Source organism: Rissa tridactyla, chromosome 8 (assembly GCF_028500815.1).
Source record: "Rissa tridactyla isolate bRisTri1 chromosome 8, bRisTri1.patW.cur.20221130, whole genome shotgun sequence".
NCBI lineage: Eukaryota > Metazoa > Chordata > Aves > Charadriiformes > Laridae > Rissa > Rissa tridactyla.
Window position 1 is genome coordinate 34,540,625 of NC_071473.1, and position 25,716 is coordinate 34,566,340.

Here is a 25,716-nt window from a genome sequence, read left to right on the forward strand (position 1 = left end):
TGCCAGCAAGCTCTTTGCTCCCCATGAAATGGAATAATAGGATCTCATCACATCTCGCTGATATAATAAAATTAATAATTAAAAAAAGCACCACAGAAATGGTGAAAATATAGAAAACTCAAAGTTAATAATTTAGTACTATTATCAGATAGGACTTCAATAATGCACACTCAGAGTGTGCATCAGATCAAGCGATGGCCCACATCCCTTGAAGTGGGTAAAATGCTTTTACTGCAGTCCTTTATCCATTCATTTAATTGTGCTGTGCAATCAATTAAGTGGAGACTCTTTCAGAAAAGTGGCAGGTTGTCATTGTATCATAGCACCTGTACAGACCTGGCTCAACTTGGTATCAGGGAACCAAGCTTAATTCTTTCATTTCAGATAAGCAAGGAAGTATTTTTTTGAAAAAAATCTCTTCAAGTCAAAGTCGATACACATTTTGGTAGAAAGCTACGGTGTGCCTACTTCAGCTGTTGATGTGCCAGAGATAAAAAAAGTAGGTTTCTCTGTAGTCAAGAGTGAAAAACCTTATTTTACTTAGTGGCTAATGCCACCTGGTGGCTAGTTAGTGTAATTGACTGAAAGCCGTAAAATGCGTTTTGCGTTTACCTCTAGGTAAACAAGTATTTCCGTAGAAGTACGTTTGCAAGTGAGAATGTTTATGTCTGACATAAAAAAATTTAAAAATAGTGAAAGTAGAAAGGGCTTATTAGTAGAAAGGAATAAAGACCACAGAGAAGCATACATTAAAAAGATATTTCTGGAGGTCAGTGGGATACCTTTATCTAGTTAGGTTAACAGTCCAGTTGACCTATCTAGTAGGTTAACAGTAAGTCAGTGGATAAAACAGATAAATATGAAACAGTGCCAAAGCTCAACGGAAATTAATTAATTAATTATGGAGAAAAATATGTCATCCTACATTGTGACTTTTATCATCATTTATTTCCTTTTAGATAGTCATGATTGTTTCAATGACTCAACATTCCCATCTCTTTGGAGAAAAAAAAAAACCCAAACATGCAAATTACTTTGGTAGGAAAAATTCTTCCTATCTAAGATTATATTACTGTTATTATTTCCCTAATACATATTTAGCTAAGACGATAACCCTGAAAGCTTGAAAAATGCTGAAGCCTAGTCTTGTAAGTGTAGGAGGTGAATAAATACAAGTGTCAAAACTGTTACCTTAAAAGACCAGTCTCCTGCATGTCTTCAGCAAGATCTAAATGCACTTTTTGAAACGTATGTCAATATATCAAAATAGAAAACAGTACTAGCAAAACCTTCTTAGATCCAAGTTATCCATCATCAAAACAATCTGATAGGGGTGCAGCCTTTTTGCACATCACTTGATTTGAAGTCAAGCGATGTTTTACCATGATAATCTTGCCAGTAACATAGAGAAACCATTTGCCTAGTGCACGCATATATGAAACTTGAGCAAGGGTTGACCTTGTAAAATACCACAGTTTTGCTGTATAGTTAGCTTAATACTTAAGAGGAAAATTGATTACAAGGAACCACATAATAACATAGGTTCTTTTCAGACCTAGCTTCAATGGCTTATTGTTTTCCGTATTACTTTGGGTTTAAAAAATAGCATAGCTATCAGTATATGCCTTGGACTGCACTATATTTAATTTCCAAAATTATATATATTTTACTTAATTGTTCCCTCAGTTCTTAAGCAACAGAAATTCCCCTTTATATACTCAAAATGCAGTCTCCTTTATGAAATTGCTGTTGCTTTTAAAACTATAAGCTTTCACTTACTTCCTTGAGGTCCTGTAACAAACTACACTAAAAAAGGCATCAGCTTCTTTTCACGTTAGATTTCATTGTTCATTTGCCACTTGATGTCATCATCCTTTGACATAGTTCAATTGTAGATTACATGACTATCTCTCTTCAGGCTTGAAGTAAGATTAAAAACCAACCCCCAGCCCTCTATGTCTCTAACTGATCTTTTGGTTAAGCTAGAAACCTCTGCTTTGTAATAAATACAGAATTATTATGAACACACTAACAGAACTATAATTGCAATACACTTTACTTTTTATAGTTCATATATCCAAATGCATTTATTTCCTTGATTCAACCTGGATATTGACACTTAACAACTCAGCATGTAGTACTGTTTCATGGAAATATTTTTATTAAGGCTGTAGAACCGTGTTTTTTGTTTTTTTTTTAAGGAGACTAGTATGTTTAAAAAGAATCCTTCCAGACAGATCTATGATTGCCTGTGCAGAGGAAGTATGGGTACTTGTACTCACTAGTTAGAGAGTAACTGTTTTTTCCTGGTTCTCTCGTTTTTTTCCTGGTTTTCTTGCTTTATGGCTCTTTAGCAATAGCTAACACCTTCTGAAATTAAAAGAAGCTGTAAAATGAGAAGCAAAACAGTGTTCCCTCCCTTGCCCACTTTACCTTTCACAGATAAATGATTTTATTTTCTTAAACTCTGATTACAGTTTCCAACAGGATTCCAACACGATACAGATTCCAACAGAATGAGGAAATTACTTCCATATATTCTTATATTTATAACAATGTTCCAGAAGTATAGACTCCATTCTGTCAGTGGGCCAAGACCCTAAAATAAGATCTTAAAAAATATTTGTATATTAATTCATACTATAATCTGTGTAAGTTAGGAACCTAAATATTGTCAAAAGTATTGGTCAGTGTGATCACCAGAGTTTTCATACTGTAAATGTATTTATGTTAGTATTTGTCATACTAATAATGTATCTGCAAAGAAGGCTGTTTTTCTTCAGCGGAAATTAATTAGAAACACACAAGCACTTAGTAAAGCACGTACGTACTTGGGCTTACAATTTTATTAAACTCTTTCATATTTTGGTGACTTTATGAATGGCTGTTGCAAACTGTATGTTTTGGGTTTTTTTCCCCAGCTAGGGGGAAATATCCATATTTAATTTTAAGCTATTGATTATGTGTTATGTTTCTTCAGTTGCGGTACACTTAGTGAGATCTCAGCTTCCCAAAGACTTCCATGAGCAAGATGATACAAGTGTAACAGTAAAAGCATTCGTCTGATTAGGCAAAGTGGTTCATCATTGTTTTTCACATTAAATATATCTTACAATATGCTATTACAGAGTACCTCTAAGGTTAATGCTGCTTTTATAGAAACCGTGAAAACAGTAAAACACAAACAGAGCATTTGCAAGCCTGCTATATTTAGTAGATAGTACTTCTTATGAAATGATGACTAAATTAATAGTACTGAGATCACTAGAACTGTTGAGACCTACTAATAAGCAACTGAATTACCAGAGCCCTCCAGTCAAGCTGCTTGTTAACAAAAACACAGTATTTCTACTCTGTGTAAAATTCCCATTGGATTTTTATTAAATGATTGTCTTTTTGTGCTGCTTTGATTTGTGAGCAATTGAGGACTTGGAATAAAATGCAGAAAAACAGCGCTTGGAGAAGCCTGTGTAAGTAACTGCAGTTTCTACCAGCAAACTCCCAGTTACAGCCGGTACTTATTTGCTTTCTTGATAAGAAAAACCCGATTTTGCAAGCCCCTATATATGAACACCTTTAGGCATACGAGTAGCCCCGCAGATGACCTCTGCAAGCTTTTACAAGGACAATCTCTCCGTAAAACCCACGGGGCAAGACCCAAGCGCGCAACCAGGACGCTCGTCAACACCTCCAGCCTTTGGAGGCGGCAGAGAAATTACGTGCCCTTAACGCGTTCCGCAGGACCCCGGTTCTTCTGGGGGTTCACGCCGGGCAGCGACTTATCCCAGAGCACAGCGCGCCTCTCCGCGCACGCTGGCCCGTCCCGGCACTGGGCCAGCCCGGCTCCCGGCAGCGGCCCCTGGCCCTACGGCTCCGCTCGCCGCCGGCCCCGCCTTCCCCCTGCGCCTCCTCGGCGGGAGAGCGCGTCGGGGCCGCCCCCCGCAGCCGGAAAAGCGACCGGTGCCGCGGGGAGAGCATCGAGCAGGGGGAGGGGGCGGACTGGCCCCCGCCTGCCGCTTTCCCGCCGCCGCCCTTTGCTGCAGGAGTGGTGCCGGGGAGGAGAGGCGAGCCCGGGACTGCCGGTGAGCGGCGGCGCGGCGGGCAAGGCTGCCCCGGAGAGGCTGCTGTGGCTCCACAGCGCTTTGGCTAAACTGACGGCAGTGAGTGCTCGAAGTGTGGATGCTGCGAGCTTTTTGAGAACTATATGTGCTTAATAGAATACGGCAGCTGTGAAGCAGACTAAAACTTGATGAAGTACCTTGTAGCTGCTGCTTTTCATGCAAGTATTTCTGAATTGCTGTAGGGAAAACTCTTAAGCCTGCTTGCCTTAATGAGTAAAGGTAAACTGGCTTATTTTGTCTGGAAGCCACACCAGCCATGTTCCTCTTGCCTCTTGATTGCTTCTTAATGTTACCCGAATATTACTTTATTCTTTCTTCATTAAAATGCATAGGCGATGGCTGTGTGGTTACTGTTATAATAAATGTGCTGATCTGTAGCTGTATTTGTTTGTTAACAAACTATGTTGGTTTTAGGTCAGCCTGCAACTTTGGGTTCTTCATATAGATAAAAGTTTGCAAGGTTGGGGCCTTAAAGATTATCTACAGAGCAGCTGCACAACAGAAAGTTAAATAATCAAAGTAAACAACAGGGCAAAATCCTTGCCTCTTGTTCGTTCTTGGTGGGATATATGGAAAAAAAGGCAAACTTATCATATTCCTTTATAAGATTGCTTATCCCTGTCCCTTTGTTAGGGAGTAAATGCTTTAAAATCATACTGCAAGTTTGTACCAACTTGTGCTTTGAAGAAGAAGGTATCAAAAAGTTGTGGTTTGTTTGATTTTTGGGTTGCTGCCTCCCCCTGCTCCCCCAACTGCACCAGAAGATAATTAAAATAATTACTGAATATGAAGCTCTGAGGCCTGTGGAAGTGGATGTCTGATACAGCAAGGGAAGCTGCAAGGTCAGTGCTTCATCACAACTTCACGCGCTTCAGCTGAAGTGTAGGGTCTTATGGGCTTAGCTTGGGAAGCAGCATGAAATGTGTGCCTTGAAGTAAAGAATGATCTTATAAATGTTTCTTTTTTTGTGTGTGTACTGTTTCTTCTTTCAGACGAACTTCCTCTGATCCCGGGTACGATAAAGGTTAATACTGTTAGATGCAAGGCAAACAGAAGAGGTTACAATGTAGTATAAGTTGCCTTGCTGTAAGGAGAAAGGCAATGATGATTTTACTCAGACTTGATTGCTGTAACACAAGGACTGGCTGTAAGGTAAGTACCTATGCTTAAACTGTTATAAAAATTCATTTCAGATGCAAAAGCCTTGAAGTTCTCTTTGGATATTTCCTGAGTAGAAAGACCAAGAAGTTGAGGTGTGTATGTTTTGTCATATTGTGTGTGTGTTTGTATTTAAAAGTAATGAATTATTGTGAATGTGAACACTGCTTGTTTTCTGCCCTTGCTCAGTCCAGCTATTGTGATATGACCACATTTAAATGAGCAGGATAAGTTAACCCCAGCTCTTCCACTAAACTCAGAGGGAAGGTGACTCTTGGACAGCAGGGCTGTCTACTTTTGCTTTGTAAAAAATATATTTCTGAAGAGACATGGCATAAACACTTTCTGTCAATACAGCTTCTGCTAAAAAGCTTTTGACAGCTTTTTCCTTCTTTGCTTGCCCTCATGTCTGGTGGTTCTCAGGAGAAAAGTTCTGGCTATGATAGTTTTTGTACCTTTGAATTGGCAATATGTTTGCATTGCCCCTCCTTTCATCTCCTCTTCCTTTCTGAAACTAGTTTTAGATCTTATACTCTGCAGCTAATGAAGTTCTGTTAAACAGCTGAAAAGATAGTTTCTGTGAAGAGAGCCCAAGTTTGTGTGTGAAAATTGTGCTCTTGCGGAAAGCTACCAGGGCTTTCTTTGCTCATACCTGCAGGGACTGAGGAGTTTTTTCAACACAGAAGGGAGTAACTTATTGGTCTCCATTTATCTGAATCCAGTTACTGTAGGATCCTGAGATGTAATCAGGAGAATAAATTCCCATGTATACTAAATATTATGAAAAGATTCATACTAAAATTTGGTACAGTTGGTTCAGGCTTTTAAAGGTTCTGTTCCCAAAATTACAGCACTCATTTTTTTCCAACCATTTCTTATTCTTTCCTCGGCCCTCCTTAGGAGGAGGAGGAGATGACTCCTGAATGAATGGGATGATAAATTCCAAATGTTCAGACAAGCGTAGTTGTATTGCATTGGTACTTTACAAAAGCTGGTAGCTATTATTATAAGCAAACCGTATCTGCCTTGCCAGACAGAATCTCTTGAGGTTAAGCCACAGATAATTACTCTGGCCTTTAACCATTAATGTTTGAGTTATCACAGAGGTGTTCTTGTCTTGTCATGGTCCATCACAGTATGAAGAATGGTAGCTATTTCATCTCCATAATAACTGAAATGGTTGTTTCTAGTTCACTTTTCCAGGAATATCTGTTGTAGGTTGTCAGGTTTTTTGGCTGCCTCATTTAAAATAACTGCTCTGTATCCCACTCCTGTTGGAATAACTGGCCATGCATGGAGTACCTTTAGGATTCCTGTTCTGATTTTTTTTTTTTTTTTCTGCATGACTTTCCTCTGAATCCCTGGTGGGCTGTATGCAATGTGAGTTCCCCCAAAAGGGTACTCTAACAAAAAAGCTCTATTTCTGTTTTGAGTTCTGACCTACCCAACAAACATATAAGACAACTTGTTAGTATGGCTCAAGAAATGCTTGACTGATTACTTTAGAAGTCATCTGTCAGTATTGAGTAATCTCTATATGAAATTGAATTTCACAGTTATAATCAAGTTCCGTATGAAATAAATATTAATGGACGTTCCGATTACTCAGCTTCCTTGGAAAAGCTTAACTTCTTTCTAAAGCATTTTGCCCAAGTTTGGCAAGGGTGATGAGAAGATGACTGTCACTCTGTAATTTTTGGCTTTCTGTTAATTAGAGGGCTGTATTGTAAATGGCTTCAAGTACACAATTCTCTCCCTCCCTCCGTTTGCCCTAAAAGTTACACGATATTTGAAACACTGTTAGAATTGCAGGTAATGATGAAGTTTCTTTGAATAAACTTGTTGTGAAGCTTTCTTTCCTGCCAGGGGATGTGAGTTATGTATTATACTGAGGGAGGGAGGGAATAAGAAATTTGCAGTCATGCTTCAAACTAATGTGTTGAAGTATTTTTTCCATTTTATATAAAGGTATAAAACGTAGTGGTTTGAACAACTGTCTTACACTGTAATGATGTAGTATGTGGTACTACTTTTGATTTAAGGTCCAGTACTAATTTTGATTCAATCTATTTGTAGAGAAAGGACTCCTGGATCTTATTCTATCTTTGGTCGTGTATAACATACTGAAAAGCCCATGCATAGTACAAGGTTAAGTAAAATAAGCAATTGATGTTATGTGATCGTGCTCAGACTAAGGAGCTGGTACGCTCTGCATCACATCCTTGTAACATTGACTGGGGCATTTACTGATGCATGCTACTGCATGGTGTGCACCTGGCACGCAGGCAGGGTAGAGGAAGGAGATTGTACATAATGCATTTATCTTGGAAAACAAGTCACTGGATAGTGCAGAAATCCATAAACTTCCTGTTGGTCTTCTAGACTGTTCAAATGACAGTAAGTTAAAAACACTGGAGGATCACCAGTTGAAAAATGCTGCAAGAATTAGCTTTTTTTTTTTCATACAATTCGAAAGCAAAATCTATCGAGGAGGACAAATCTACAGTTTATAGTAAGTTATAGTGGCAACTGAGAGGAGTATTTTCAAATGCCTGAGGTAACAGCAGACTGTTCCACAGCTTACACACCTCAAAACTTAAGTTAGCATAGCTTCTTATTTTGAATCTAGCTTCAGTGGCAATGCCTGGTGATTTAAGTTTCTGACGCAGTTTATGTTGATCTTATCTAGGAAAAGATGATCTTGCAGAGATCTGCTGATTCATCTTTACTGGAACACAAATTAATGGTGTTTTTTTAATTCAGCCATGTTTTGGGGAGTAGAATAATACAGTGACAGGTCCTGTAAGATGTGATAGCTTTGATCAATCTCTTGGATCCTTCTTGGTACAGGTAGAGAACTGTTCTTATTTTTACTTTATTCTTTAAAAGGCATTTATTCTTTTGTAGCGAGGTGAAGAATAATTCACATATCACACTTCAGCTTTCCTGAACCTAACCTCTCTGTAACAAATCCTTTCCATGGCATTAATCCTAATGTTTTTTGTTCAGGATTTTACTTTTGTATGTAGTTATGAGATTTAATTGTCTTCCTCTGCTTTTTCCTGCAAAGAGGAATGTCAGAAAAAAGTTGCATATTTTACAGTTTATTGTACATTCACTTATTACAAACATTGATTCCTGTACCTCTGTGTGTGATTTAGTTAAACTTTTAGAGCTAGCTCTAATTCTAAATAACTACTCTGCATTGTGGTATATATGACATGCTAAAATCTCTAAAAATGCAGTCATTCCTGACAACATCACTTAGAGGGGAAATAACACTATTGTGGTTGTAGAACTCTAATCAGAGAAAAGAGGAAAGCATGTAATCTTTCAGAAGAAGAGGTATCTGTTTTATATCGGAGTGACTTTTATGTTGGAGTCAGTGTGCTGGTGGCTAACTGTTGTTCTTTGGTTAGGTTTTTTGTTTAGCAAAACAGATGATCTGTTGTGCAGATATTTGGTTGAGTGTGGATATAATTGCTTATTGATCTTCAGCCTGAGTATAAAGATACTTTTTCTTTTCCCTTCTAAGAATTGTTTATGCTGGATGTAGGTATCTTCTTTAGGTGTTTTTTAATATTGTTAATTTTCTGAAATGCTAATGATACATGCTCTCAGCTTTCCAGACTAACTCACTTTTTCCTTCTCTTGGCAAGACTGTCACATTCACGAGGGCATGACATATTGTTTCATGCTCTTGCAACAGGTACTTTTTTAGAGCTAAAGAGGCATCTTAACCTGCCTATATGAGGAAGTTCTGGGCACTTCTTGAATTTCCCCTCTTCCTTCCTGTACGTTCAGATTTTGTGTCCCTGTCTTTCTTGCCCATTATGGTTGGTATAAGACAACTTGTGAACAGGCCTTGGCTGAAGGCTGAGGGTGGGAGCGCATGTTGCAAAAGGGGGTAGGGAGGCACAGCCGAACTGGAGATGGCAAATGAGTGATTGTAAACATCTATTTTTGGCTATTCCAAACTACATTTTAAAATATGAAGTTCTGCTGGTTATACTAAGGGTTTTACTATGTTATTTGATTTAAAGTCCAGAGTTCTTTAATCTGAAATTGAGGAATAATTTCTTAAAGCTTGACTTGTCTAGAATGTTGGCCTATTGTACTGTTTTGCCTACAGTAACACTTTAGGAGATATTTTCCTAAAAATACAAAACGAATCTTTAACCACAGAATGATTAGTGTTATAAGAGTGCTTCCTATCTTCCTTCTGCCTCTTTTACTGTGTAAGTAGAGAATGCAGAGTGTGACAACGTATTTCCAGATTAAACAAGGAGAAGGACTTCTTAAGGTAACTGAATAAGTGTAGTTTGAGGAAGGCTAAATTTTAATATGGAAATTGTTATTCTTTATAGGACCTAGCCCTCATTGTTGAATGTGCATAGAGAAGACCACTCCTTTACAGTTAACCCTCTTTAAAAAATAAAAAAGCTTTCAAAAAAATAGCTTTTCAGTACAAAACTTCTTTCAGTTCATTCAGTTTCATTCTTTTAATCTCTGCTGCTGCTTCTTTCTCTTCTGTAAGCTTTTGAAATGTTTTTTGAGCTTTTTGAGTCTGCCAAAGAATGTTTTTGTTTTGTTTTAAATCCCTACCACATCCTCTGCTACTTAAACTAGACTACTAACCTACTCTTTTTCTTGTCTCTGCGGTATGCAGCCTTATCTCTTCTGGCAGCAACTTGTTTTGAAGACTTCATTGGTACGTATAAAAGCTGCTTTAACGTCACCGTTATACTGAACCTTAGTTTTTAGCTTTCTGTAGGCTTCCTTAACTTATTAATAAAATCACGTTTAGATTTGGGACAGTTTGAAGAAGTATTGGAACTAGAAGGAAAGGCTTACTTTAACTAGAGGTTAAAGTTGTTATCATAATGTTATCTTGAATATTGGTGAGGAGGAGTTGAGTGTTGTTTTTTTTTTCCTAGTTCCTGAAATATAACTGTTTAACCCCCTCTCCCCTCTGATTTTCTTCTGTGTCCCGGTGTAATGTTGCTGAGGAGCTCTTATGTTGAAGTACAAATCTAGCATTGTCCTGGATATTGTGGATTTTTAGCACTGAATGTATGAGAACTTTGGAAAAGTTAATATTGATGTCTCTTGGGGTGTGTAAGACTAACAACAGGCCTTGTCTTCATTTCACTGCTTTTTACGTATTGGAGTTCAGCCTGAAATGGCTCTGTGCCTTCCTTATCTTCATGTCTATGCGTGCAGTCAGGGAACTTCATAACCTGATACTTCTTATCACTTCGTGCAAAATGGGCATGGCTCTTCCAGAAGGCAGACCTACTTGCCTCACATATGTTCCACTAGAGCTGATAACCCTCTTCTTGTGTCTATGGATTGAAAGGAAGTGTCTCTCTCTTCTCCCTGCCTGTTGGACATGCGAACGCTTTTCTTGTTGGCTAAGGCTTTCTGTGAACAAGAATACAACTGTAAACCCTGCATGCTGCTGAGTAACAAAACAATTACCACAGCTTTTCTGAAAGCAGTATAGTGACAGAGCAAAACATCGTATGATGAATGCTGGGATTAGGGCTTCATATAACTGTTTCAGGCTCTTCTCTACTACCTTACATGTTTTTCATGTATACTGTTCCCTTAACAAGAGTGTGACAAGCAGTGATGTTGTTTGACTAATTGTCTGGCAGTCCAATATCCAAAAGGAAGCATTCAAAGGAAAATTCTTGTGCTTGTCTGCAACAAACATACATATTCCTTTGTCTAGATCTTAATACCAAATTCCCACTCTTTTGCATGTATAAAATCTATTTCTGACATTTGGCAACTTTAGTTTCCCTGCAGAAAGAAGAACTTGTTAACCTGGGAATTATTTGTCATATGTGAAGAAATAGACACGAGTTGTGGAAACAAAAGGCAGTCTGTAATGGTGCACAGCTTGGAGCTATGATTAATAGAAAAGTGAGCTCAGTAGTAACTATGTAGTTCCTCAGTACTGTGGACTTTTATAAATCAATGAAAACATGTTCTAAGATCCATCTGTCCTGTGCAGATGTTGAAGGGACTTGCCTTTTTTTTTTTTTTTGAGAGAGAAAATAGGAGAGGTGTAAGCAAAAGAAATTTAAAAAGTGATGTCAGAATGCACTGAGAGAAAAAATCCATCCAGTGGAATGAAGGATTGTCTACTATCTATACTCTTGATAGCCTGAAATATGATATCTGTGAACATTCTTGCAGAGTCTGGCAGTTATCAGAGGCACACATTACTCTTAACTTCTGCAGCTCAGAATCGTGTCTTCTCATGCATGCTTTTGTTTTAAATATGTCTTTAAATTTTGGTATTCAACTTACTCTTCTAAATATGAGCGATGATCTGTAATATAAATGTTTATTGTGTTTAATTGCCTGTAACTCTTACTTTATATAGATGGAGCTGCCTGGCCTTGCTTTTGCTCTTTGGATGTTTATTTGCTTGTATGCACCTGTGGATGGCTATCCCAGTGGAAAAGTAAGAGAAGCCTGCACCACCATGATACCCTGTCATGGTAGCTCTCCACAACCGTCACCTGAGCACACCATTACAGTGAACGGGACTGAATTTAAACCAGGGGACAACATAGAAGGTATTGTGTCAGTTATAGCTGAAGAGTTTAACTTGTTTCTTTGTGTTGTAGCATCTCTGCTCAGTTAGCTCTACTAGATCTATCTGAGCAGTTGAACCTTGTTCAGGTGATCCCTTAAGCGGTCATTCGGTACCTGTAAAATGAGCTTCTGGTCGTCGCTGTTAAAATATTTTGTTCTTCCTCTGGAGAATATTTCAACTTACATTTATTTCCCTTCTTGCTTCAGTTCATCTGTTTGGACCAGATTTTGAAGGATTTTTCATACAAGCCCGGGATGCAGAACACCTGGATAGCCCTGCAGTTGGTTCTTTCGTGTTAGTTGACCGGAGACTTTCTCAGCTTCTGACATGTGGCCGTACCAAGGTATAGTCTAGTGTCTTATAATGGGACATCAGGTGCTGAGGTGTTTGTACTAGACTGGATCTGTAATAGGAGAGAGCTAAGCTATGTAATCTTCTTTCAGCTCAGGAAGTCTCTCAGAAAATTGGTCTAACTTGCAGTATAGAGGCATGGCTCACTGCAACTCTTTCAGATGATTCTTACAAGCTGTTTAAACTATTCTGGTGGTAGAATGCTATTGACTGCTGCAGAAAGATGCAGCATTCGTAACATGATTTTTACTTGTGCACAAAGAATGTGTATTCCTGGTTATTGTACTTAATATTAAAAAGAGGAGGGCATCCTCTATTTGTTTTGAAGCATTTTCCATGCTTGTTAAGGACAGAGAAAAGGTCTTACAGCAAGGAAAGTTTAGATCACTTATTGTGGAAAACAAACACTACAATAGGCTATTATCTTTGGTGTTGCTTTGGTGGTTATTGTTAATGGAGCCTTCTTAGTAGCCTTAGGTTAGATCACAATCTTCAATATCCGTTTTTGATAAATTGATTCTGCCTTGTGTGAGAGAGATGTGAATTCTGACTAGTGCTTCAGCAACCTGCTTGAACTTTATGAACATGTACAGTGTCATCTGAGCTGGTGTGGACAAAGTTCTCAGTCTGCCTAGATGGTTTTTTTTTTTTGGTTTGGTGATTGGTTTTTTTCCCCCCTCTCTACTTCTACCACCTGCCCTCCAGTGGCAGGTGCATTCATCAGTGCTGTGAAGCCATGGGGATGCCTGGGCTGTGCCCTTTGTGCTCTGAGGACTTAGTTCAGTGCTGTGTCTGATCTGTTTATCTTGTGCAAATAATGCTCTGACCCCAAGACTGCTTTTGCATTTTGTCCTCTGAAATACTAGTTCTGTTCTCTCTGTACAGTCATTGCACTATCTCTTCATGCTCTTACTATCAAAAAATGGAAGATTATCACACCATTTCTGCATTAACACTGCAGGAACCTCTGTCTCATCACTGCTGTCTTCTGTATTGAAAGACCTCTAGTTGTTCCTTTTAGCTTTAAAGTTTGTTTGTATGTCTAAGTTTCAGTGGTAGACTTCCTCTGAGTTGATCATGACTGATTGGGAAAAAGCCAGTTGGACTAGGTCTGTGCAGTGTAACAGTGTGGTGTCTGTTTAGGATTTAGCTGTAGCCTGTGACAACTCTGTTAGCTGAAATCTCTGTGATGCATATCCACTGTGTAACTCACGATATGTGTGTGTTTTCAGAATTCAGCTGTCAGTCACACAAGTAAAGCAAAAAAGAAATATGTGAAAGTTTATTGGATTGCTCCTGGAGATGCACCAAAACGTGTGCAGTTTCTGTAAGTAAATCCAGCATTAGTTCTAGTTTATTAAAATGCAAATAAGGTAAACCGGTACCATTGTCTGTGTCAAATATTGGCTGGCAAACGAAAAGTATCCTTGGATTAATAGCCTGAAAAGTCAACACCTCTCACTCGCTGCGGAAGCTACATTAATGCAGACACTTGTTCTTTAGGGAAAGCTTGGAGATGATTAGTTTGAATTTTTTTTTTTTTTTTTTTTGCGGGGAGAGTAGAAGGGGATTTGGAGACTACTTTCTTTAGTATTTTTGGTTAACTGCTCACTTCTCATGCCTGTAATATACAGTATTAAGAATCTCTTTCTTTGCTTGTACCTAACAAAGTGGTATGTATACAATCCTGTTACACTGTTAGCTTTTTGGGAAAGAATGGATAAAATCTATGCAACTCGTCTCTGAGGTTGTAATCCACTGTGATTTCAGGCATTTTCCTACTTCAATCCCTGAAGTCGTAGAGCTCTGGATAAAGATGGGTGTTTTACAAATAAGTTGAACAAACCATAGAAGCTTTTCATTGTTCTCTTTTGAAAGTACCAGTCAGCTGTTGATGTATACAGTAATGACTCTGTGTGTGTGATGTTTTTTAAGAGCCACAGTTGTGAAGAAATACAAGACTTTCTGGGTGAAGATTCCTGGTCCCATTGTTTCTCAGCCTAATGCTTTGTCCCCAACAACACCCTTGCATGCAACATCGGAGGCTATATCAGCTTCACACCCAATTTCCTACTTATCAAAACCAGTAAGTAATTATAAACTTAAATAATGTTATCTTTAATGCTTGTGGTTAATGGAATTTAATGAAATCACATTGATGCATCCTATTGACAGAAAGGGAGAGATGATGGATGAGTAACTCTAGGTACTGGAGACCAAGAACATAGACAGCTACCCTGTTGTGTTAGTTGAGTTGCCTGAATTTGTGTGGGTTAATTGTTGTCACCCCACATGTGGGTCAAAAAGTTGATGGAATATTTAGAACTTAATGGTCAGAAAATATTATGCATACCTGGGACGAGAAAGGGGAAAAGGCTTGCTCTGTTCTTGACTAATAACTTCCTACTTACTAACTGCAGGCTCAGAAACTTCCTTCTGTGAGTTCATCTATGTTACTGACTTCCATTACTGATTCTTGAATGGACTGAGCAAGCATCACTATTCGGTCCAGAATAAGTGTGACTTCTAATCCATGTATTTTCTCATTGCATATCAGCGGAATTGCTACTTTAAAAAGGAAACAAAAAGCTGGTCTTCCCTTCTTTTCTCCCTCATCCTACAGCTGATATTACCTCTCTATAATAGAATAACTTTGAAAAGAAAGTAAAAACTTCAGAGAAACTTCCTGTGGTTAAAATTTTAATGTCTCTAAAGTGAAAATTCAACTTGAGTAAAAGTACAGCTTGGAACTCAGCACCATTTTACCTACTAGTCCTCGGGTAATTGTAGGGATGGGTTAAGAGATCAGTATGTAGACATAGATGGTGTTTCTTTGTTGTTCCTTATATGCTTTCTTGTATATGGGGTAGAAAGGGAGGAAGAAGAGGGAAACTGTCATTGTTTATGACTTGTTTGTTTGCTTAATTGTTTAGTTTAATGCATCAGGTTGTGGAAGTATGAAGTTCTGCATTAGGAACCCTTCCAGCTGTGATCCTGAAAGTGCTTCCTGTTTTTTTCTATCCTTCCAACAAGAGAAGAGCTCAGTATTTATTGAAATGAGTGGTCCAAGTGAAGGGTATCTAGCATTTGCATTGTCCCATGACCAGTGGATGGTGAGTGTGCTATTCTAGTTCTTTAGTTGCTCTTGTGATTTTAGTGAAGTTTGAATGGTACTCTAGCAAAACATGCATATGGAAAACTGAGATGCTGCTAGGTGTCACACAAAGTAACTTCTCTCCCATAGTGCTGAAGCACAGGTTGCCTTTTATAGGTGGATATTCAGTTTTAGCTCAGGAGTGACTATTTGCAGTAGAACTTCCCTGTGGATATCTGTCTTAGCAGAATCCAACCTGTATGATTGTACAGTAGTTGACTGGAATTCTTGATTAGATTAATCTTTCTTTGTTACCTAGCTAAAACCCCTCACCTGTCAGAGGCTGAGCTGCTATACTTTCTGAAAGCCATTTGCATTTCATCATTGTACAGGAGTGACTCTGTTCAATCTTAAAAAGTGTTTAGAGATCTTTTTTCTAATTGGTGTTAAAATGAAGGGATGATGCTGTTGACAAACGCATAATACATAAACTAACAATTGCACAAAGGAGATGCTGTTTATATTCATGTCCCTAATGCGAGAACACTTAGTTTTTACCAATATTTCGTCTTTACAGCTATTAGGAAAACCTTAGCTGTAGACTATGTTTTTAACTAAAGAGGGTTTTTAAATAACACCAGCATCCATCTCTGTCTTGTCTGGTTTATTTAGAAAATTTTAAACAATCAAATAAACTTCTGATAATATGGTTGTTACCCTGGGAAGGGGAGAGTGTAAATCATAATGTGCCTTACTATGTGTCATCTGTTTGACTTAACGTGGTTCCTCTGTAATAGTGAAGTGTTTGAAAGCTGGGAAATAATAGCTTGACAGCTAGAGAAATCTTTCTTGGGTCTTGTTTCATATATTAAATCAAAGAGCTTTTGGAGACTTCCAGTAGTGGTTTTTATTGGGCTATAAATCCTTTTTCTTTTAAATTCTCCAGGGTGGTGATGATGCATATCTGTGTGTTAATGAGAACCACCATGTTCATGTGAGCACTGCCCATCTGAAGGGGCGAAGTCCTCCTGTTTTGGATTCAGAGGTACATTTGAAAACAACTAAGACACTTCCACAAGTGTAGGTTTTAAGTAATGAATGGTATGCTGCTGCTGCTTTGTGCTTTTATTTTGTACAGCAGCTGTAGCTAATAAGGTGGATCCATAATTCTTCAAGGTGAGATTGGCTGGGCTCTTACTTCCTAATAAATGTTACCTTTAGAAGTCTAAATTTAACTTTTAAAAATAAGTCACCGGGTCGGAGCTTTACTCTATCGAGGAATTTTGTGCCTGTTATTACTCTGTCCCTTTGCTAGGGCGGCAGTTGCAATTGATATATCTTGGGTTAAAGTTTGGAAGGAAAGGGGAGATTGTTGTTATAAGCTGGAAAAATTGGTGGTAATACATTCTAACCCTTACGTTGCTGTATTGATTTACTGATAGTTGGTATGCAAGAGACTTTTATTCCCCACACCCCTCCACCTCTGATTGTTGCTGTTCTTTCTTTGTGCACCAGTGACACTCTTGCCTTTTGCGGGGTTACTTTTAAGCCAATTACTCTGCCAGTCTGGAAAGGCTGGGTATTAAATGTCTCCTGTTTCACAGAATGCCCTTGAAGATGTGTCATGGAGGCTTGTGGATGGTGTTCTTCAGTGTTCTTTTAGAAGGAGTATTCGTCTTCCTACTTATAAAGGGAGATTTAATCTGGATTCCAGTTACTATATCTTCCTGGCAGATGGGGAAGCTAGTGAAGGTAAAGGACTTGCATGTGGCTGCTTTTCTTTGAACAGCTCTAATGCGTTAGTAATCCTTATGTAAGATACAGCTTAGATGAGAATTGGTATCTGACCTAAGGTTTCCAAGTTTGAGGCACATAGTCCAGTCATTCTTACTGCCTTTCTGGATCATGGGTTTGATTTTGGAATTTATAGTAAACTTATAAGCGTGTTGTATGCCCACTTTATGCTGGGAACTGTTAGGGTCTTGAGAGCTGGCTACATCTTTTTGAAATGGAGGCTAGCATTAAAGGGAATTATTCTTCGCATCTTATGTGCGCAGGGGTGAGTTGGTTCTTGTACATTAACTATGCAAGACAGCTTAGATGACATCTTAGGTTCTTGCGTGTCATCACACACTTGTGTGTCTGAACACATATTGTGTGTCAGAGACTTAGTTTATATGATTGTGCTCAGTGGTCACAACAGGGCTTGCATTCATAAAGAAGGAGTGGGCACACTTACAAGTGCAGTGGCTTTCATCAGCCATAAATTAACCACTTTATGTCACTGCTTAGGTGGACGAATATACAAACATCATCGCCAGCCTCTGATCACCAATGGAATATACAATGTCACAGGCCTTCCTCAGGATATTGGAGGTTCCCGGTCCCCACGCCTTATCAAGGCTCATGGTAAGTTGCAACTTCTGCTTTTGTCTTCCAGTTCTAGACTTGCTGAGACTGGAGAGCTAAGTTTTCCTCATTATTGCAGAGTAGGTATTTTCTCTTATCTTTCTGGCACTCATGTTATAGATGCTGTTGGCTAGCAAGATTTGAGACTGTGAAAACAGAATAAAGTTATTAATTTTTCATTTCAAGAATAGTGTTACAAGATTCTTTTTACCCAGGAGAATGAACATGCATTTGTCTTTTCTCTTAAATTTATAATTAGAACTTTTTTCTGTTTACCTCTTTCTCTCTGGTTTAATTTATTTTAGTTACATTATTGGTTTAATTCTATTTGAAATGGGAAACCCCTTAACTGACAGTCGGGGAGCCATTGAAGTTAATGAGAGTTTCTTTCTCTCATGGTACTGGGTTTTAAAGTAGGCCCATGAGAGAACTGTCAGTCATTCATTGTCAAACATGTTGTAAGAAATGTTACCTTTCATCCTCTGACATCTAAGTTCGTGATGGAACAGCATCTCTCACCAGTCTGTACTGACTGTACTGGCGTATTAAATGCATAGTAGCCAGAACTGCTCTGTCGTGCTGTGTGTGCATAGTATGATTATCTTTTATGTGGATGTTTCTGCCCTCTAGCAAGATAAGTGCTCTAAAGCTGTAGTCTGAATGAGGCGATTAAAAACTTATCACTGGTAAATTCTGACCACATGCGTATGGACTAAACTATTACAGTCCTTGAAGGTGTATTTGTATGGAGCTAAATTACTTATGTTTACCTTGTATTTTTTTCAATTTTCAGGAGCGCTAATGTTCGTCGCTTGGATCACCACAGTTAGTATTGGTGTTATTGTTGCACGATTCTTCAAACCTGTCTGGTCTCATTCATTCCTGTTTGGAAAGGAGATGTGGTTTCAGGTGGGCAAAATCTCCCCATATCTCCAGCCATATTTTCTAGCTTTATTGTAAGCAGAATTATAAACCTACTACATCCAAGAAATAGGAGATAAAACTTGGTGTGCTTTTTTTATCTTTCTTTAATCTTATAATATGGAACAATTACAAATCAGAAGTTCACCTACTTTACTAGTAAAAGCAAAGTCTAAAGAGGACACTAAGAACATCTTTAACTGTAGATCTGTTAAATGTATTTTAATGGTGTATTAAGAAAGCTGTAGAGTTTCTAAAAGCAAACTTAAATTTTCTAGGTGCATCGTATGCTTATGTTGACCACACTCGTGCTTACAAGTATTTCTTTTGTGCTGCCTTTTATATACCGAGGAGGTTGGAGCAAGGTAAGTGTGTGCTTTTGTTTTGTTTGTTAACTCAAATGTAAAGTTGGACCAAATGAATGAGAAGTCCACTGATGACTAATGTGTTACGGCTATTGACAAGGAAATTGCTGTGAAAGCTGTCCTTAAGTAGGCTGACTTCAAATCTTAGCAAGCTTTAACTGCAATTGAAAAACTTCAGTACTTTCCTTTCTTCCTCTTTCTCCCAAATAAAGTCCTTGCTCATGGTTTCTTTATGTACTAAATCAGTCTTCTCCCCATTTCTTTAAAGAACTTGAATTTGGTAAGGAAGTGAGGATGGGACAACTGTCTTGTTAAAGTGGTAAACCTGCCAGGAATAAGCGTTGTTATGAACTTGGACTTGAGTGACTGTATCCAGTGATTAAGCTTAGTCTGTAACAAACATTAGATAGATAGAGATTGTATACCTGTTGCTGTCACCTGTATAATACTTGGTGCAAGGTGATATCAGAAATCGGAAGATCTAGGCAGTATTTGAATTAAAGGTGTGAGAAGGTATGGTCACAGGTATGAGCTAGGGAAATCAAACAAAATGTTTCAGGGTTAAGATTAGAACAGATAGGGCGAGAGGGGAGACCAGTACTGGGCGGAGTTAAAACATAGGCCTCCCCTGAAGGCAGAGGGTTGAGGATGAAGAGCTTGGAGCGTAGCTTCTACAGTCATATTGCTCTCTGCTCTTCCTAAGGTAGAATTTCTCAATACAGCAAAAAGGTGGGACAAACCTTGGGCAGACTTACTGGTGTCTCATGCTGCCGAGGAGAACAATCTCCATCCAGCTGCAGGGCAGCTTACTGTGGCCTGTCACCTCTGCCAATCAAAACAGTGCTGCTCCACTGTAACTTACTAATACAAGCATAAAGAAAACTATCAGCTCTTTGGTATTTTTTTCTGCATCTTTATATAGATATGATATTAAAGAAAAATGTCCTGTGTTTAGCAAGCAGGTTTTCATCCCTATCTCGGCTGTACCGTGATGGCTCTGACAATCTTTCAACCACTTATGGCAGGTTTCAGACCATCTCGTCATGCACCAAGGTACTCACAACTAACTCATTAAGTTACAGTCACAGTAATTAAATATGCTTGTTTCTTTAAAAAAATCTGTTACATTGAAAAGATATCTTTAAAGTAGGTAACAGTGTTCTTTTAATTTTATTTTCTTTTATTTTTCCCCAAATTACGTAACCAATAAAACGCTTTTCCTTGTTTTGCAGGAGGCAATTGTTTAACTGGTTTCACTGGAGTACTGGTACGACAGCTAGAATACTAGCTGGTGAGTAGGAGCAACAGTTGTAAGTCCCTATTAAGTGATTCAAAGGAACTTTGTTCATTGTCTGGACTATTGCTCATCGGAAACATCTATGGACATCCAGTCCAGGCATCTCTGAAGATTCTTTTTCTTGCCGGCCATCTTCTTTGTAAGTTTTAGGCGTCTGTCAGGTACAGCTTTAGGCAGAAAAAGTGACTATGTAAAACCGAAGAGGTTACAGACAAATCTGAAAGATCTCTGTAATGAGGACCTGTTCTTATCTTGGGTAATTTCTTTTTGTCTTGGAAGACCAGGATGGTGTTCTGACAGTAACATAGTTCAATGTTATTTAGTGGAGGAGGGGAAACTCACTTATGGAACCAGAAGCTGGGCTTAATTCTATTAATAATGCAAGTTTCTACAGGCAGCTTATGCACAAATGTTGCGGTGATTGTGGTCTTGTTGGTAGAGTCGCAAATGCCAGTGATGAGGTGACTGGGATGTGATAGGGCACTGAGGAGAATGAAAACTATCTTGGCCTTCTCCGTTCCTTCCTGCCTTCCCCCTCACACTGCGAAAAAATTAAAGCTTTTAGCTCCATGGACTCCTTTAACCTCATTCCCCAAGCAGTTATAGGCAGTTCATGGGAAATCTATTGCCAAAGGTGCTGAGAACATTTTTTTTAAATTACCCTGATACAGCACTCTTAGAGTATTTTTATCTTGTTTTTACTGACTAGTGGTGACTATGTTCTTGGGAATGGATCTACCAGCACTTGACCTCCCAGACCCATGGGACACCTACACAATGATTGGTTTTGTAGCTTGGCATGTCGGTACTGATCTTCTGCTGGAAATACACAGCTACTGTCTCGTACGTAAAGGTACAAACCCAACAAAACTGTTATTACCTTGCTTGCTGAGGATTGTGCAAAAAATACGTGACAGTGTTGACTGAATTTCAGGAGGTGTTCTTTGGCTTCTAACTTGGAAGCTGAAAGGGAATAACTTTTGAGTCATGGTGTCATATCTTCTGTAAAAACAAATATGGGAGTAAACCAGTTTTCAAGACTAAAGTGTTCTAGAAAAATTGGTTTTGTGCCATTAAATAGTAGCCTTTTATTTTTAAAACCATAGTTCATAGGGGCAGACTGAAATGCGTAAGTATTTTCCAAGAATCTATCACTGTTTGCCATGATTTTTATCCTGGATGGGTAGGTAAAGTTCAGGTTAATTCATGCAGATTTAGTCTGCATTTTGTTGTGACAAATTGCTGGTATGAATGGCTTTTATTGCATGAGCAAAATGATCAGAAACTTGAGCACAAACACTTGCAGTTTTGAATGAACAGGGGAATGAAAGTGAAATCCCGGCTCCCAATATGTCTAGTGTGGAAACTGGTAGTAACTTCATTGGAAATTGTGAGCTTCACTGGCTGGTGTCACTGAGAGGAGGTGACTGTGCACATATAAATCACCAGTATCTATGGCAGAGATACTGCAGAATTGAAGAAGCATGATCAGTTAAGAGGCTGTGTAAGGTGGCACATGAAGAAGTAGTGATTATAAAAGATGTAAACTTAAATTTAACTGAAGTAATTAATTCCTAGAAATAGAGAAATGAACCTGAAATGTTTGGACAATGAATGTTCTTGTTTTGTCTAATGGAAAATACTTCTTAATGAAATCTAGTTTTCTTAAGATGAAAAGGAAAAGGTTTTAGATCAAACAAACGTTCAGTTCAAAACTAAGTGTTTTGATGATTCACTCTAGCAAAAGGGACAAAATGTTTTGCCGCTTCAGTGTCCAGAAGTTACTTTTTGTAGGTCAGCTCCAGAATAATTTTCACTTGTGCTGTGAGCATGATAGTACAGGTCATGAAACCTCAAATGAGACTTCCAAGTGCTTTTCAAATTGGATGCTGTGTAAGACTTAGTTAATTACTCACAGGTTCAAGACTTCTGCGGTGTCAAAGTGGGGAAAAAACCCTTCCTCTTAAGAGAAGACTTAATTGTGGTTTTTTTCCCTTCCCACTAACAGTTGAAGTGATAGAGGATGATAGAGTACAGATACTGCAGTCGCTCACATCTGCAGAAGCAGAGGTAAGTCACAATTTTGTAACTAACTACTGTGAGATGGGATGGTTCTTTATTTAAACCAATAAAAAGACCGACACTGTTATGGCTTTTCTTTCCCTTCTCTTGCAGGGTCGGCTGTTTAAACAGATTGTGTTAACCATCTATGTCTGTGGAAATGCGGTATTCCTCATTGCCTTCCTGGCAGCAATCAACCAAATATGAAATAAGTCATTGAAAATTTTATGATGAAATATTGTGCAGTTGAAAAACCTGCAAGGAATGCTTTCTATTACAGATTTCCCTCCAACATCTCCCTGAAGATGTAATTGAAGAATAATAGCACACATGCATCATACTCGGTGTTAGGGAGAACTTGAATTCACATCTATAGAAGGATGCTGCAGTCTTACAAAAGCTGTCTTCTGATGGGACTTTTAATGGGAGTCTTTGCCTGAGTAAGAAATGAAGTCTCTATTTTTTTTAAGTGTGGTAATTAACTTGATTGAAGCTTATAGGTCAAGAAGACTGAGAAGATGTGCTGAAAATGCTGTTTTGGTAGTCATTTCCCTAAACCTTTTGTGAATGTTACTGGGAAAACTGGAAAGATTGATCAGGAATCTTACCATGTCTGTTCACTCTACTGTGTTCTAATGGCATGTGATGTGACAACTTCCTGCTCATGACAGTTTTGTGCATTAAAAAACCACCACCACACCATAGTGAAAAACTGTCACAAATGCAGATTGATGCATGAGCTAAATGCTGTTGTCTATCTTTGCAGTTAAATGCAAAAAATACTCTCTCTGCTCTAAGAGCAGTACACTTACACAAGCATATAGGTCTGGGAACTTCAGTCCTTTAGTAAAACCACCATTTGCCTCACTCAAAATACTGTTCTGTCCAGTCACCCTCAGTGCTTCTAAACCATAAAGAGAAAACCTGTTTGCAATATAAGTGCATTAAAACTAGTTGTACTTACCCAAAACTCAAGCACGAAGAACCTATCTGTGTGTATGGTTTTCTGTGTTTTGCTGTCTTTGATTGCTTGTGGCTTCCAAATTTTTTTTTTTTCTGTGAATAAGATGGATTTATGCCACTTGATGCTTAAATGGAAGTGAAAATATTTGATCAGGAATGTTTCAGTTTTATTTGTGCTATTGAGCAAAATGTAGATTAGGAGTTGGTCTGACTTCAGGAAAAGCAACTTCCGTTAATGCTAAGCGAGAGTCTTTTGAGTCAGCATATCTAGGAGACAGAACTGTCTTCATAAGAATATGGGAGGGCTTTTTTTTTTTAGTCAACAAAATATTTATCTAAATATATGAACTAGGTACAGGGAATGGAAAGAGACTATATTGTTTAACTTCTTTGGTTTGTGGCTTGCCTGAATATGGAAATGGCATCTTGGAAATGAACCCTTGATATGCCATACAGTACAGTGCTTTGCATTTGTTTTTTGCTGCTCTGAACAGTTTGCTTCCACACTTCTTCATTTTTAATACTGGAAAGTATCGATTTTTAGTTAACGCTTCAAGATATGCCTTCAGCCTAGGGCTACTAAGCTAGCTGTGAATAAAGGTGTTGGGAGTACTGGATAGAATAGTAAATAGTGAGGCCTGGCTTTGTATAGACTGTTAGAGCAACATCTCTGTAATACCTGATGGCCAGCTCTAACATACATAACACATAACACGTGGCTCAGGTAGTCGTTCTCTCCATTTACTAAAGCTGTCTGTTTCTGTCTCTTCCTCTATCTCCCCAAATCCACAGTGCAGCCTGTTGCAGGGACAAGTCATATTCAGAAAGCTACAAGTAGTCGGTGATCTTCATTTTGGCTGCTCAAGTAACTGATTTAGCAATAGCAGCATTTATAGAGCTGGGATTAATCCCTTTGTCAGCGGCAGCAGCAGAGTACAAGTGAGTGTAAGTTGAATCGCCCCCCCTTCCTCCTGGAAGTTGGAAAAGTGATGTGCAGATTGGGAGTGGGGGGCTATGAAGAAATACGGCAAAATCCAGACTGAAGGGCAAGAAGTGTATGTCTAACTGTGTGGATTTGTGGGTTTTTTAGAGAACTCTGATCTTGAAAGCCTGGGAATCAGAGGCCCATCTAGTGCTAAAGTTTTGGGGGACTCTTTCGTATACCATGAGTTTATAGAAGAAAATCTCTCAACCTAGGCACAATTGATGTCTTTTTAAATTAAAGCCAATGCCAAATTCTTTCTGTAATACAATAGCTGTAATGTGTGTTGTTTCATTTTCATGTGACAATGAACACAGGCTTTTTAAAACTTGAATGTAAATATCTTAATAAAAGTTTTTGTCTCTTTTAGTGAGGTGAAAATGCTGTCAAATAGAAACTAGAAAATAATAGTCTTTTTTGCTGCTTTGCCTAGCAGCAAAATGGATTGTCTGCTTTCTTTGTAGATGTTGTTTTATAAATTAAAGCTATCTGAATGCTTCCTGGAGAACCTCCTATTGAAATTGAATGTTAAAATAGTTTCTCTCTGTACTGCAGAGCCTCTCTTCATCAAGAAGATAAAAGATGCTTGTTCCACATCTAATACAGCTTTAAAGTTGGCAAAATTGTCAGTTGCTCTTTGGATAACTTGTTCCTTCCCAGTGCTAGCAATATTGCATAGTTTATGTGAGGCCTTATGTGCAGTATTGTAACTTATTTGATGGAAAGACTTGTTAATTTTGTGCAGTGTTTGTTCACATGTTCCTGAATGACTAGTAAGAGGAAGCAATGTGTCATAGTATCGTAGTGTCTTCTGAAGTTTCTGGTATGCTCCTTTGAAAACAAAGAAGAAAAAGTCTATGGAAGTGTTTGATATCAGCAGGAAAATAGGTGGCAGGTTGGTTCTAGAGAAAATGGTGGCTGATGTGTGTATATATCTCTTTTTATTTTTTTCTTGAATGATAAAATATTGTTGTTGCTTTGTTCATAAAGGAATCCCACTGAAGTAAAGAAAACTTCTTTACAGGAAGAGATCAAGAAGGTTTCAGTGTTCTCTTTTATGCTCAGATTAAACTTGTGATGACAAATCAACATTCACATATTTCTTTTTGGGTTCTTCTAGACAGGCAAACACTCCCAGTCAAGTAGAAACTTGTGATCAGTCTCACAACAAGTAGTTTACTGTTTTGATTAAGTTGTTAGGTGCAGCCTCCAAATACCAGTCATCTGCTCTTGACGCAACTACAAATCATGTTTCTCGTATATGTCTTGAACGAAAACTAACTGATGCAAATAGCTCAAATGCGATGTAATTTACTGCTACTTTGCTTTACTTTATTATTTTTTTTTTCCTTTTGCTAGCTGACATGCAGGCTGCAGAATG

At 38.4% G+C, this 25,716-nt stretch overlaps 1 protein-coding gene across 18 annotated transcripts; it reads left to right on the top strand.

Moving 5' to 3' along the window:
• Positions 1–3,896: 3,896 nt before the first annotated feature.
• Positions 3,897–25,424, top strand: FRRS1 (ferric chelate reductase 1). 18 transcript variants are annotated; one of them, XM_054211266.1, is made up of 20 exons: positions 3,898–4,082; positions 4,883–4,963; positions 5,114–5,134; positions 5,315–5,374; positions 9,949–9,990; positions 11,677–11,872; positions 12,099–12,235; positions 13,476–13,570; positions 14,179–14,329; positions 15,177–15,356; positions 16,284–16,382; positions 16,942–17,089; positions 17,630–17,746; positions 18,540–18,655; positions 18,946–19,032; positions 19,988–20,085; positions 20,265–20,323; positions 21,039–21,182; positions 22,248–22,399; positions 22,505–25,424. In XM_054211266.1, exons 6-20 carry the CDS (start codon positions 11,677–11,679, stop codon positions 22,595–22,597), a joined length of 1,872 nt encoding a protein of 623 aa, XP_054067241.1. In that variant the 5' UTR covers positions 3,898–4,082; positions 4,883–4,963; positions 5,114–5,134; positions 5,315–5,374; positions 9,949–9,990; the 3' UTR covers positions 22,598–25,424. The 18 variants fall into 18 exon arrangements, with proteins under 18 accessions (XP_054067231.1, XP_054067234.1, XP_054067230.1 ...); XM_054211268.1 differs by having other exon boundaries at positions 4,886–4,963; XM_054211256.1 differs by lacking the exon at positions 5,315–5,374 and having other exon boundaries at positions 3,897–4,082; positions 5,114–5,273.
• The last annotated feature ends 292 nt before the right edge of the window (positions 25,425–25,716 follow it).